Raw genomic sequence first — 15,346 nt, 5'->3', positions numbered from 1 at the left:
TTTTCAAAAGGGACTGATTCTTTTCTTATGGTAGAGTTTATGGCTCTAATTTAGGGAAATTAAGATCACTTACATTTCTGTAGTCTAGAAATTTCTGTAATTTAGTCAGCATACAGACAAAAAAATTCATAAGAATCTTTCTCTCATTACCTTTGGGTTTGTAACAAGGAGTGGGTACGATGCATTCTTCCTTTATGTGTGGCTTTGTTTTAGAGCTACAGCCTCCTGTATGCATCCCCCTGTGATCAATACAAAGGACCACACGATATCTGAGCCCTTGTCCACAGGTCACAGTGCACTGGAAAAATAAAAGAGGAGAAATGAAAGGATGATTGTGGTATGTAGAAGGAGTAATACATAAAAAGAGAATGTGCAACAGAAGTACATCAAGGGCAAAGGTGATGCAGAAACACTAACCATGTTCATGCAAAATTCGTAATATTTAGCAGTTATGGATAATACATAAAATCAACACAAATATTTGCCTTTTTGGTCTGCACATATACTTGGCTTGGAAGTATAGCCTCTGGAATTCTTTTGCTGTGCACATTCTCAGCACTGGCTTGTGTGCACTACTTGGCTTCTGGCCATCCATCCCAAAATGGATATGCTTAGTAACACCCTGTCAGCTTCATCTAGAGCCACTCTGCTTTGCTTGGACAAAGTACTGAAGCTTATGAGTTAAGAGAGGTGACACTCAGCTATTTTGGAACATGGCATCAAACATAATGGGAAATTATTCAGGCTTTCTTCCCAAAGACACTTTCTTACGTCTTTTTTCATTTATTTTTGCTAAGGTACATCACTCTTTCCCCCATGAGGGTTATTTCAAAAGTGGTTGGATGGGTCAAGATCAAACCCAGCAACCAGTGGGAAGGTCTATGGATAGGACCAGCATTACTTTGTTCTTAGATAGCAGCTTGTTGAACAGTTTGCAATCAATAAAGAACACCTCATCTGTGGATAAAATATTTTAACTTCTAAGAACTCGCTCGTAGAAAAACTGGGGTGGTGAGAACCTGAATTCAATATTAGAAAAAACAGGAATTTTCTTGCATGAAACAATAAAGGAGAGTCAGGGACAAAGAATAAGCATAAAAACCCAGTCACTTGTGGGTTTATAAATTTTTAGAAAATTATTAGAAATTTATGACACACAATTTTTGGCTGAAAAGATGCTGTTACCCGATCATGATCAGCTTACTGCCTTTTTTGTGTGCATTTACGTTCTCAGTCTATTCTTAGTAGAGGATCACTAATCAACATTTCAAATCTGATTTATTTTTCCATCTTTCTCCCTAACCCTGTTAAATCTTAAATTCACAGCCTTTGAATTTACTTTGTGTTTAGACAAATAGAGTGATTTAAAACAGAGAAAGGAAAATAATAAAAGTTTCTAATTCAACAAGCTCACTGAACTATTATTCTCTGCACTGAAGATGTGTTTTCAGTATACAAAATACAAAATCATCAAAGTGAAACAGATTACCGGTGACCATTCCTGAGCAAGCCACTTTGGGCAGTCAAATATATTGCAAGGTTGGACAAGAGGCATCTTTGGAGTGTACATGCATTTCCATTCTTCCACGGGACTAATATGCCCTTGAATGTCTTCCTCCACACATGAGACACTGCGGCTTTGAATGCCCCCTCCGCAGGATGAGGAGCAGGCAGTCCAGGGTGTACTTTCCCATCTGGGAAAAAGCAGAATGTGATACAGAAGAGTCAACAAAAGGAACCCGATGCCCCCATTACTGGCCCCATAAATGCATAAACTGTTACCTGCAGTTGTTTTTCTTGTACTTCAGATTGCCCTCAGAAAAAATTACATGTAAGTGGTGATATCAACAAAGCACTCTGATGGGTGCAATCTTTAATTTACTAACTTAAATGTAAAACCTCCTTTCCACATTAACTCTGTAACTACTAATTTTATTACAATCTCTTTTATTTAGCTGATGCAATTATCATATTTTCACAATATGACACATTCTGAGAAATCCTTGTTACAAATTACTACAAATTACTAGAGGTTCAGTTCGTTCTGAACTTATTATGTTACTTTTGCTAGAACAGGCAAAAAATAGCAGTGCTTCTTTCAGGTGAAAAACTGAGCTATGGAGAAAAAAAATAAGATTGGAGGAAACTTTCAAAGAGAAGAAGAAGCTATATTGATAGATGGATAAATAGACAGATGGATAAATTACATAAGCCTTGTCTTCTTAGACCTGAAGCAGGGGGAAGAATTCAGACACTATTTTTCTCAACAGGTGCCATTTGAACATTGTAATGACAAATCCATACAGCAATGTGTATGCTCCAAAAAAGCCATGAATAAGGGTGTTTTTTTCCACCTCCTATAATGATGCATACACAATAATGTATGCATTGTTTTATATGTATATATTTCTGTTTGCATAAAATGTAGACTGGTATTTCCTCCCTTTATTCAAGCTGCTGTCACAGAGAAGATCCAGGACCTCTGTTACAATAGCTATAAGTGATGTTTTCCTTGTAGTCATAACAAAGTAATTAGTCTCATTAAGTTAAACTTACATGTTCACCAAAGCTGTTAGACAATATGAAATAAATCTATCTTTCCCTCTGACTTTCGTTGTATCAGCCCATATTATTCCTATCAGCTCCAGTATATTTATGCACAACCCGCACTTGGATAATGGCTAGAGCTGCTCTAAGACACTGTGTGAAATGGCTCATGTTGATAGTTGTTTATGAATGGTAAAGCCATCAACTAGTTCTATGTGTGAACACAAAGAAGTGGTAGAACAATATTTACACCATGTCATGGTGTGCTCCCTATAAGCCCCATATGTCACAGATATGTATTGTGACATTTTTAATTCAAACGTGACACCTGTGGATTTTTGGGACAAGTTCTCCAGATAAGGTTTCTAACTATCACAAATATAACTGAAGAGAGCTCAAACTGAAACTGGTAAGCAGCAGAAACTCTTGCCAGCAACCTGAGCCTGGGATAGGGTTGCTGTGGCTAGAATTCTCTGCAGTTGTTGGGAAAGGCTGCTGGCTGCCTCTGGCAACCTTGGCAATACAAAGATGCTTAATCTAAGCAAGCAGTTTGTTCCTCGGGTTTTATATGTGTGTAAGAAGGAAAAGAGTTCTCAGCCACACAGCTCTTAAAGGTGAAACCCTTTCAAGTTACAAAACAGGCAGTACTGACTGAGGATTTGTGAGAGGACGTGGCAGTGCACCAAAGCGAGCACTGTATCCACAGAACTGTACCTTTCTTTCATGATAAAACCCAATGCAGAGAGAGCAGTAGGTAAATCTTGCAGACACTTTCCCAAATTTCCTTTTCACTTCTCCTAAAGGGCCACTTCTCCTAAAGTTTGCTACTCTCCTCTGTCCCCAGTATCAGGTGTCAGCCTCAGACAGATAGTGTGACTGGGGCCATTTTGTGTGTGTGTGTTTTTGTTTCCTTTGTGGGATTTTTATGTTATTTTTTAATTTTTTCCTAAGCTCTGTGGGTTGAGAGGAATATTTTGTCCTTCTGCCCTGGCCCTGACTCATGCCAACCTTGTGGTCTAATCAGTGTCTGTTTTTTCTGCCACTGAGGCTTAGAGAAGAGACCTGCCACTGTGTCTTCCTTCTGGGAGTGAGGGAGGGAGACATGAGCCCTGTTTGTGGGTTCACAGGACCAGATGTTGAGTGGAAGGTGGGGTAAAGGACTCAGCCAGCAGTTGCAGCCTGAGCTGCTGGTAAAAAAGCTGAAAAAAGAGTGGCTGGGTCAGTGGATGTAAAGGAACTGTTGTGGGGTGAGCCCATAATACAGAAAAGCTTGAGAAACAGTATCAGGCTTTTGATCACTTTCAGTGTTAATGAAAGTCAAACACCTCAGGGCATTTTGATCCTTCATCTTGGATTTTCTTCAGACGCAAAAAAGCCTCTGCCCAGCTGCCAGCTCAGGATGCTTTTTCCTTAAATACAATCCTTCCACTGTTGAGTGCTGCTGAATCATCCTCTGATACATGCTTGTTTTTGTCAGTGTGCAAAGCCTTTGAACACAGTGGAAATAAAATAAAGCACTCTCAAAGCTAGTCTTATATGCTGTATGAATATTCAAGCTTCTGTATTCTTGAACAATGGAGGCTTAATTTTTGAGGTTCATAGTTACGTGTTTATTTTTTAATAAAAAATGCAGAAAAATGTTTTCCAGAAAAAAAAGAATGAAAGGCAGGATTAAATTTTATGAGTACATCTCATGAGTAGTAATAATGAATCTATGTATGCACCCCCAAGCATTTAGCTGCCAACAGGCAAGCACAGAGCACAGAAAATATAATCTGAAAATTATGGAAATTAAGTACATTTATTGGACATACAAGGGCTGCTCTGAAAGTAATGTCTTCTATTTTAATACACTGGCCCACAACACCAGAAGTAGATGTTGGTGGTATGGCAGTAGAGGCTGAACCTTCCCACCAGCAGTCCACTACATGTTATTACTGTTATTGCTGCTGACAGATGGCAGCAGAGGGGCACTCTGACACAGTGGCATCTGTCATGGAAGTGCATATGAAGCAAAGGTGTGGCACTGAATTCCTCCGTGTAGAAAAAATGGCACCCAATGACATTCACCGACATTTGTGAATGTTTATGGAGGTCAAGCAGAGGATATGAGCACAGTGAGGTGGTGGTTTGTGCATTTCAGCAGTGGCAACAGTGACAAGGGTCACCTCCACTGGTGCACATTGTTACAAATGAAGCATGCAGGCATTTTTCATCACTGGGGAAAATGCAGTTCTTCTGGTGGTGGTTATGTTGAAAAACTGTGTTTTGTAGCTGAAAACTTGCTCTATCAAAAAGTGTTTTTGTGCTATTTGCACCTGTTGTTGTTTCCATGGAAATAATTAGGAGGCATACTTTCGGAGCAACCTATATACACTTACTCATCACACATAAAGATTGCTAATATGAATGGCAGCTGGTTTGTCAAATAAGCTACTCTCCTTATCTTTTCAGTCAGTTTTGGATAGGCTTATGATTTGCTATAGACCCTATGTCAAATGTGAGTACACTGCATTTGTACAATTATGAAGGAAATCCTCACAGTGACTTGAGGGAGACCATTTCCTCACCAAGATGAGACTAGTGTTATGGTGGAGGTTTTTTTCTGTAGCATAATAGATATCATGGGACACAATAAATTAACTGAATACTACTGCATGTCCCAGCAGTTTTTCAAAACCACTTGGTTATTATCCCTCATTTACCAAGCATTTTTACCAGCACCAGCCTTATTACCTGCTTTAAAAGTAATTGCTCATGTAATTATTTTCATTAAAATCTCAAGTCTTACATTAAAGATATTTTAATTGTGAGATAATTAATAATATACATTAGGCCTTGATTCTATTCCAGTCCCTGATCTCTGAGTTGCCAGAGGAGCCAACAGATTAATGCCTCTGGGAAAGGCTTTAGCATAGGTTTGCTGGATCAGGACACAACACTGTCTGAAATCAACATCTCACAGTTTATAAGCATGCAAGAAACAGCAACGTAGAGAGATAGAAGGTCTGATATTTCATTGCGCAGTCATGTTCAGATACGACTAAAGGAAGGGAAAAGTGTGAGAGAAAAAGATGAAGGGATGGGGGAATACTGTGGGAAGATAGAGAAAGGGACCACACACTTAATAAAGCCACACTACTGCTTCAGTTAGAATATTGTTTTCAGTTCTGCAGCAATAGAATTTACAACAACAGGTTAGTAGTGGAACATTTTTAGGCTAATCTGCAGGAGTTCACAGGAAAAAGAAAACAGCAGGCATTATCTCATTTTGAGAGTAAAGCAGAATTGCAGAGAAGAGGAAAAAACAATAAATGTATTAGCTAATCCTAGCATCTGGTTGATTGTTTTACATACCGTGGAAGGGGATGGTAGAGGTCATAGGGCATGATCTGCTTGTATCCATCACTGTTAGGAACAATAATGCCAACCCTCTGAGTAGAAGGTATACATAATGAAATAAATACTAAATGATTACATTATACAACTTTTTACACAACATTACAAAAACAAAACCAAACCAAAACAAACCAAAACAAAAAAAAAGTGGTTGCTACTACATTTAAAACATACGCTTTCATCCTACAGTTTCCAAGTCATTAAATAATAAATCATGAATAACTACTGTTTTTATGAATATACTAATTCTTTACTAAGAACCAGCCTACTATCACAAAACGATCCAAATGAATTTTTTGAATATTACTTGAATTTCTAGGTTATAATCTGTCGTAAGAAAAAAAAATTCTCACATGACACTTAGATTTGAAGTACTGAAGATAACTGAACTTCTGTGCAATTCAGAGAGCTCTAGATTAAGCCCATTTTTAGTAACTATATGGTTGTTTCTGCCCTTCAGATAAGACTTCTGCTTTCATAGAAGCTGGGATTAGGAACTGAAAGTATCCCCATGCAATAATTTAGATCCTCAGTTCTATTTCTCCACCTTAAATCCACCCAATTTTATTCATGTTTAGAATTGGTCTGTTTATTTGGATTTTCCTTGAAGCCAGAAAGAGCTGGAGAGAAGAGTAACCTGTCAGGGCTTCTGTTTGTTTGCTTTTTCTTTTCTTTTTTTTTTTTTTTTGGCACTGTCAAGTTTGGCAGTAATATAGATAAAAACTAGCAATTATCAGAACCGTTATCATGTCAGTAATCTGCAAGATGGATATCACTTGACATATTCTCAGATACAAGATTTCACTGAACTGCTGGCCTGGAATGTCATACTTTTCCATTTTGATAGATTCTGACTCAGAGTAACTCTCTATGCTCACCCTCTCCCAATTATCTCACATGACTATTAATGTCAAACATGAACCTAGAGTACCTCATATGTCACCTTTATGAAAGCCAGGGTGCAATAGGGGACTTGAGGGCAGGTGGACAGAACCATCAAACAGTAAATACTAGGTGTAAAAGAATAGAAAGCATGTCCCTGTCCAAGTAACAAAGAGAGGAGACTCACTGAAAAGAATGAGGGTGGTATTTGAGAGTATTATACAGAAGGGAGGTGATAGTTATGTTGGGTTTCTGTAAGGAGGAAGGAGAAAAGGAGGGGGAAGAGAGAAAGTATTCTTTATTCTCAAAATAGTTCCTTCTAAATTGGTCTAAATACTCAGAGGAGACTCAATATACTAAGGGTTTTTTTTTTTGGTGCAATTTGACCGTGACAGAAGGATGGATTCCATTGTGTTTTCACAGTGAAGAGTCAGTGTTAGGTCAGTGTGCTGGAATTTTCCAGCTAATGCGCCGAAAGGTGCAGAAACCCTGTGAGCATGTCATGGGGACCTGGATGGATCCTTATCACTTTATCAATCTCTGCAGTCACAGGAGTCCCTTATGTGCATCTGCATATTTGTATCTAGAGAAAACTGTTATCTCCACAAAATCTCCACAAAAAGAGGATGACAGATTTGGTCCTGTGAAACTTTGAAAAAGACAAATAGGTCACTTATACTATGGCCAGGTAGCAAGACTTTTCAGATTTTATTTGACTGGTTAATGCTTGCAAAAGTTTGAGAAATTCTATAGATGTATTTTAAAAAGATGGAAAGAAACCATTTTTTCTCATTTTCTTTTTCTTCTTTTTTCTTTTTCTTTTTCATTTTATTTTCCTTTCTCTTTTGGTTCATACTTCTGAGAATCTGCTGTTTTCCTGACTGCTCTATCACTGCTGCAGAAGATCTGCTCTGAAGCCTTTTGCACTTTCCAGCTCACCAGTTTGCTGAGGAGTGGTTGGAGAAAAGATTAATATACGAAGTTCAGAAATGAAATAATTATACTATAAAAGCATCTAGTACCTAAGAAAGAAACAGATTTCAAAACATTTCTCTCTCATTGCAGTGAGAAATATTTTCTTTCTAATAAACATTGTCTGTATGCATAAGCCAGGCCTGCATGTATTAGAATGCATAATATCCAAGGCCATTCCAATGGAAATAACTGTACTACATCCAAACACTGTTATGAAGACTAAATAACATTTACAAAGCACTAAATTAATATTGTCATTGGAAAGGCTTGACACTCAAAGAATTCTACATTCATAAAGTACATTTCTGTAAATGGTATAAAGCTCCACAGAATTATTGACACTGCCCTTGTGCGCGTGAGGGGCTGCCAAAAGTTCACACATTGGCTCTTACAGATCCAGGTAAGCACCACGGTCAGGGTGAGGACAAAGTGCCTGACACTGATATGTAAAGGTTACATTTATGGTTTTAAATATCAATTCGAAGGCACAGCAGAACAGCATATGGTCATTACACCACTAATGGCAACTGCATCTTCATAAGCTGCTCTTATATACTGTTTTGTTGAGTGCGTATGTGTGTTTATAGCTCACAGAAAAAGAGCTGACCTAAGTGAAGTATAGAAGAAGTACTTCCTAGATGATTTTGGTGAATATGTACTTAAGTAGACAGAGTGGCTTAAATTCCATGAACCTATCAACACATCATAATCCTACAAAAATATGGAAAAGATCTAGGATATGGGCTTTGTTCACTGCACATTACTTGGGCAACATAAAGAGGATAATGTGCTAAATAAGCTACTAATGAGCTTAACAGAGAGAGCTGCTAATAATTTTTCTACTGCACTGAGATTTCTGTCCGGCACTGAAGTAGCAAACAATTAATTTACACAACACCCGGAACAAACTTGCTGCAGAAGGAGCAGGAGAGCATGAAGAAATTTTGAAGAACTGTTATGTCTCTCATGTCTGAAACCTCTCATGTCTCTCAGACCTACAAGTTGTTTCATATATTCTGCAGATTGGTTTGTTTTCCTTCTGAGTACAGGCAGTGACAGTGCAATTGCTCTTCCAAGGCATATGTTCAGCTGGAGCTGGAACTGCACATGCCAGAGGTGGGTGTGTCGTACCTAGGTCTGCCATCCGTGCAAATATTTGGCTTTCCTCTGGGACAAATGCCTGCAGCAGCTTTCCTTGAAAGTATTCCTCCACAGATACTTTCTTCACTTAAGCTAACCCTTTAGCATAAATGGCAGGCTTGAACATCTCTGTCCTGTAGCTCCCTGATAACTCTCTTGGACTATGAGTCAGTCCTTCCTACCTCCCTTTTCCACATGTCCATAGCTCTTGGGTCAGCATCTGCCAAGCTAGCAGACGCCTGGGGGCTGAGAAGGGCTGACCACACTCCCTGTTGCCCGGAATTGCTACTTTTTTTCCCAATGGGGACTCATACAATAACTTATGAAGTGAAAGGAAATACTTGGGAGATATGAAAAAGTTCATCATATATGGCAAGACAAAGATTTAGCAACCAAGCAATTAACCCCATGAGAGCTCTGATTATCACTAGACAGATTACAGGCTTGTGAAAAAGTCTCAAATTTAATTCTACAAATCCTGTCACCTAGAGTGGTGTGTGATACTGCTCCCACTTGGCACAGTGCTCAGTAATAATAAAATAGAGTGATAATGTCACCTTTTGCTACAAGATCACTGTCTGCTCTGAGAAAAAGATAATCAGATCCTTAAAAAGATGGTATCTGTTAAGGTTTCCATACGCTGGTCTGTAAAATTATCACAGCTTTTATTCAGAGCTAGGATTGATGGCATCTACTGCAATACCTTCGTACAGGTAATGCTGGTTTTTGAATACTTACTTTTGCAAGTACTGCATGTTGTAATACTCAGATACACAACCAGTATGAATTCCACTGTGCTTATTCCTTTAGGTATCAGTGATTTTATTATTAGTTTTTCATATTGCACTCCATCAGTATGGGACTTGAAGATTTACGATGTATTCTGTTTTTAACAATTTTTGCATCTTTGAAGATTGGTAGAAGGCAACTGTCCCCTACCCAAACATGTTTCAAATAGACTCTCATTAATCAACCAATGCAAGATATTGTTGAGGAAGCTATATTTTTGTGCCACTCTCCAGAAATTTCCCACTTTAGACAGAAAATTCAGCACAATATTTCATCTTTGCAATAAATTACTTCCTCATGGTGTACAGACTTGAAATTCTAGAAAACATTGTTTACTTATCACTACCACAGACTACTGAAGTCTAAGCTCTTTACAGAACTTGAAATAGATGTTATTACTTCAAAGCGGGAAAAATACTTACGTCCTGTTGCATCACTTCTGTAGTGCTTCTGAAAATTTTCACCTTTTTAATTCTGCTTAATATTTTATGGTGGTTTGGATAAGGACTGATTGAGGCAAGTACAGAAATTTGTTATGTTAACAATGCACTACCCAGTGCAAATATCTTTTACTGACCACCTTACTACTTGCTGTAATTGTCTTCTCTTCTGGATGAAGGATGTAATAAAACAGACTATTTGCCATAACTTCATCTTGGATGGACAGATACCTCTTTTTGATGTGTATTACATGCGTAATTACAAGGAAAACAAGGTTTTCCTTGTGGTTTGTTATCTGATGAATCCTGACAGGTTTTTTTTTTTTGGCCTATCTTTTGTCTTTCTTTAATATAAATTACCTCCTGAATTTGCTCTGCTATTCATATCTTTGCTCTGATGGATGTTTCCTGGCCCACCCTTCCTGCCTGTTCTGACAAACTCATTTTATAGCTTAACTTAAATGCCTTTTGCCCTACCCAAGAATTCTAGTTTTTTGCCTATTTGACTTGAAAATTGCTTTTTTTGCATTAGGAGTATCTGCAGATGGTCTTTAACCTACACTTGAACTTAGTTGATTCTGGTTACAACTACCAGAACATTTCCAGTGCTATCAGCTCATTCTTCACCTACATCTGTGTCTGGAGACATATGTACTGCCATTTCTTCTCCATGTATCATGATTTCCAATTAGCCTTCCTGAAAACTTACACAGTGATTCCCTTCTTACTGCTTTGAATTGTTTTTCACCTATTAAACTTCTTCCTTATTTTTTATGCAAAATGCATTACCTTAGCTCTTGCAGCTTAGGTAGTTCCTCTGTAGCATTTTGACTGGTTAAAAATAAATTGTAAGCAGGATGACTGATGTTTGTTGACTATGCTCTCTCATTTGCAGGCTGCACACTTTTTGCCAATGCCAATCTAACTTCTGTAGCACATGCAAATTCAGCCATGCTACTGCAAAAGGCTTTTTTCACCCTCTGTTTTGATAAAACCTTCATGTCTCATCTCTCCATGGAACTGCTGTTTGTAGCTGGTAAGTCTGTCTTTAGAATCTATGACTGGCTGTGGAAATTGAGACTAGATCCAGTAAGCAGAGGAAACCAAGGTTCAGAGAACTCTGTAAGACAGAAACCCTTCTCAGCTTCTTCAACAAATTAAGATCTTAAGTAAAAATGTAAATCTACAAAAGTGATTGCTTGTCTGAGGCAGACTTTGGGAAAGGGTGTTGTTATGACAAAGGTCTTATATCCATGCAATAAACAGAGATACTGCCAAAAAGCCCAGTATCTGGAGTATCTGGGATATTTCATGTGAAAATTAAAATCTTTCACATATCCCACTCAAAGTCAATAATCAATAAATGAGTCACTGTCTCAAACCTCTCTCATCATTGTAGACATATGACTGCTACTGTGTAAATCATAAAGCTCTGCCCACCTTTTAAAAGACACACCAGCACTGCATAGAATCATAGAATGGCTTGAACTGGAATGGACCTCAAGAGTAAACAGGTTCCAATGCTGCAGACAGGGTTGCCAACTGCTAGACCAGATTGGCTGGGTTGGCCATACCTTCAATGATAGGACACCTATAATCTCTCTGGTTAACCTGTTCCAGCACGTCACCACCTTCTCAGTTAAAAAGTGTCTCCTGACATCTAATATAAATCTCTCCAAAACCTACACATCTTTCCTCTGCTGAGGGCTCCAGATCCAGACACAGTATTCCAGGTGAGGTCTCACAAGGGCAGAGCAGAGAGGGACAGTCATCTCCCTTGCTTTGTTGGCTGTTCCTCTTTTGATACAAATCAGGGTACCATTGGCATTCCAGGCCACAAGCGCACTGACAAACTCACACTGTTAGCTTACATTTTTTATCTACGAGAACCGTAAATCTTTCTCAGCAGAGCTACTCTCAAGGAGTCCTTCTCCCAGGCTGTATACATATCTGGGATTACCTCTACCCAAGTGCAAAACCTGTTTGGTGTCATCAGCAAATTTGCTAATGGTGCACTTCATCCCATTATTTATGTCACTGATAAAGATACTAAAAAGTCCCAAGACTCTGGGGAATGTCATCCATTTCTGGACTCCACCTGGATACAGAGCCATTGACCATTACCCTCTGCCTGTGACCTTCCAACCAAGTCCTTATCTACCAAACAGCCCACCCTCCAAATCCATATCTCTCCAATTTAGCGATAAGGATGTGATGGGGGAAAAGGCAAATGGATTCACTCCAGTTTCATTCATCTTCCAAAAATAATCTAGTGAAAATAGGAACACTGCACTGTTGTGTTACTCGTTTCTTAATTGCTGTCTACTTCAAAATCTTTAGAGTAACAAACTAAAAAACATGCTTTTAGCAATTTTCTGATTCAGGTGACAATTTGTAATGAAGTGAGGAGAGCTCTGCTGCTGATTAAGAGCATACCCTGCATTGCCCTTTTAATCATAAATATTTACTCACCACTCACACATCTGTTTCTCTTGAATGAAGTGTATAAAAGTTATGATGCACAAGTTTGCCAAGAAACAGCATTTATGTTCACATTACAATGTGTTTTCAGAATCACTGAAGTATAATAGTTAAGTGAAAATGTGAAAAGAAAATCTCTGATGGGAAGGAAAACAAGCTTGCAATTTTGCTGGAGAACTCCACAAACCATGCATGTTTGATAATTCTTTCAGATCTCTGAGTACTGAAAATCTTGCTTGAACTTCAGAATTTTCCAAAAATTTCACACCAGTTCTACCATTATTTCTGTGGGTAAGCTTACTGATAATGTTCTAGAAGATTCTAGAATTACTGCCTGTGCAGAATGGGCTGGCGTTTTCAGCAAAGTGACAAAACAGACACATGCTAGAGGCTTGCTATTGTGAAGTTCGTGAGACAACTGCTGCATGAGTTAGAATCTTTGCTGAAGATGCCTCTGGAAATCTTTATACAGCATTGAAATGTCCTGGTAAAAACATCAGGAGAGCTTTTGTGACTCAGAGAAGCCCATATTAATGTGTTTCAGAGATAGGTTTGATGTAAACAATAGAACAGATCAGTAAAAACAAAGAACGATGCACCTGGGAATGCAACCTAAAAGCTGAACATGAAATCTAGAAGCAGCAGTGATTTTACTCCAGAGAGTACCTCACAGTGATGAGTGGCATAAAAACCTTCAACACATTTGTGAAAATTGCTTTTTAGAGGAATGCCTTTGAATTATAAAAGGAATGGTATGTTCAATTTACAGCACGTCAGATTTGTCCTGTATGTCTTTAGCACACCCATTTAAGTCAAGTCTGAACAGACTTCTTTCTCTAAGAGCAGAAAAAAATCATTTCTCCTTTCATTAGAATGGATCAGTCAGGAGGATACTGATGACAGCTAAAAACACTTTTCCAAACCCTCAAGAGTGTGCAGTTTTGGATAGTTAAAAGACTTCAATTAAGTGAACACCTGAAATAAGAATGTTGGATGCAGCCACATCGAAGGGGATAGACTTGATAAAATTGACATAATCTTCCACTCGCTGCTTTGCCTCTATGTGAAAAACTGTATTTCCACCACCCCTCCCCCGAAAATTGATTCATTTTCCACATTTGTTCTCTTTTTTTTTTTTTTTTTTACTTGTCATAATGCCAGCAATGTTATCTATTTTTCATAATGAGCACAATAAAGTGAAAAGTTTTCACATTCTAAGCCTAAAAAGACAAGTAATTGAAAGTTTATGTGACAGTCATAGTAGTCATTTTATTATCTCTTTCTGACTATTCCTTGCTGAAAATTTTTATGTAACCTCTCTGTCTTGGTTGTTTTATTCAGTGTCACTGTGGTCTTCCAAAATCATTTTCTGAGGCATTCACTGACACACCATAAGAAGAGTCAGCAACCACTAATCAGATATGCCTCACTGGAACTAGGTTTGCCAGGAAAAATAATTATGATCTTGTTTTATACTGGAAGGGCAGAATGGCTGACACACAGCAAATGCTCTGAAGTGCTGAGATGCCTCCTCCTCCACAATCCAAGTCCTGTTGTTCTGCCTTACCTACCCTCTTCTTGACTGTAAGAAAGCATCAAGATTCCAGAAGTTACCACAGATTTCCTCTCTTTTTTTGTCTATTGTTGGTTATTGAATTCTTTACAAAGACACTTCTGAAAATAATCTTTTGCAATTTGGCATTCTGTGAGGATATTTCCAAAAAGCCAATTGCTTCCTGTTACTGCCTGTACCCCAGAATGGCAGAGCTGGGCTTCTAAATGACTTTCCTTCCCCTCAGGGTCTTTATATCAACAACTTTGCCCTGGTATGTCTTATATAAAACAAAAATCACTTCCTGAAATCTGCCCAGAAGTTATTTTTTTCTTTTTTCCTCTATGCAGTTGTCTTAGCGTTCACACACATCATTTAAATTTATTGGGAAAAGTATGGAAAAAATCCTTAGTACAAATTCCTGAGGCAAATAGTGTATTTGACTCAGAGTTGTATTAAAAAAAAAAACAACAAAACAAAGCAACTTAGGCTTTAAGAAAAGAAAAAGCTACAAAAAATTGTTTTCTCACTGCTACCTACCATGAAAGGTGAATCTTAAAGACAGATTTCATATTAATTCACATCTTTCAGCAACCCTGTTTTCAGAGGCACTCATACATATGTCTCCCTGATCAGACCTACCTTATTGACATCTACTTAAAAAAAATCCAAAGACACCATTTTTGATTTGAGAAAACCACCAAGGAAAACATATAGGGTCTGTTCTACAGTAAAGTTTCTAAATGGAATTATTAATATATTTAAGTAACCAGAAAAATCTTTTTTACATATACATATATATATATGTATATATATACTTGGTGGAATGAACTAGAACAAGTGAAACTAAATACTGAACTAGGCAGAACACTGCTAAATAAAAATAGTCTTGTTGCATTGTGAGTAGGCAATCTCTACATGCTCAACAGCAAATGCTTTTCACAAGCCCTATTAAAGTTGCATTCTTTATGTGATATACTTAAGGCTTCCTAATGAAATAGATGATAAAATATGTAAGTTAAAGAATGTGCAATACAAATGAAACAATACTGAATTTTGAGATTTGGTATTTTCACTTCTTAATTTGAGGAGATTTTCACTTCTAACTGTATGATAACAATTGTAGCTTTTGATTAGTTGC

At 37.9% G+C, this 15,346-nt stretch overlaps 1 protein-coding gene across 2 annotated transcripts in view; it reads right to left on the bottom strand.

Moving 5' to 3' along the window:
- Nucleotides 1-15,346, bottom strand: part of ADAMTSL1 (ADAMTS like 1) — a 405,621-nt gene that overhangs the window by 83,674 nt on the left and 306,601 nt on the right. For both annotated transcript variants that reach the window (XM_048931906.1, XM_048931909.1), the window contains 3 exons: nt 5,905-5,955; nt 1,490-1,694; nt 151-298 (listed from right to left, as the gene is read on the bottom strand). In XM_048931906.1, the coding sequence (XP_048787863.1) occupies nt 151-298; nt 1,490-1,694; nt 5,905-5,955 (404 nt within the window). The remainder of the gene's footprint in view (nt 1-150; nt 299-1,489; nt 1,695-5,904; nt 5,956-15,346) is intronic.

Source organism: Lagopus muta, chromosome Z (assembly GCF_023343835.1).
Source record: "Lagopus muta isolate bLagMut1 chromosome Z, bLagMut1 primary, whole genome shotgun sequence".
NCBI lineage: Eukaryota > Metazoa > Chordata > Aves > Galliformes > Phasianidae > Lagopus > Lagopus muta.
Note: the sequence above shows the minus strand (reverse complement) of the source record. Positions and strands in the feature narration are given on the sequence as shown.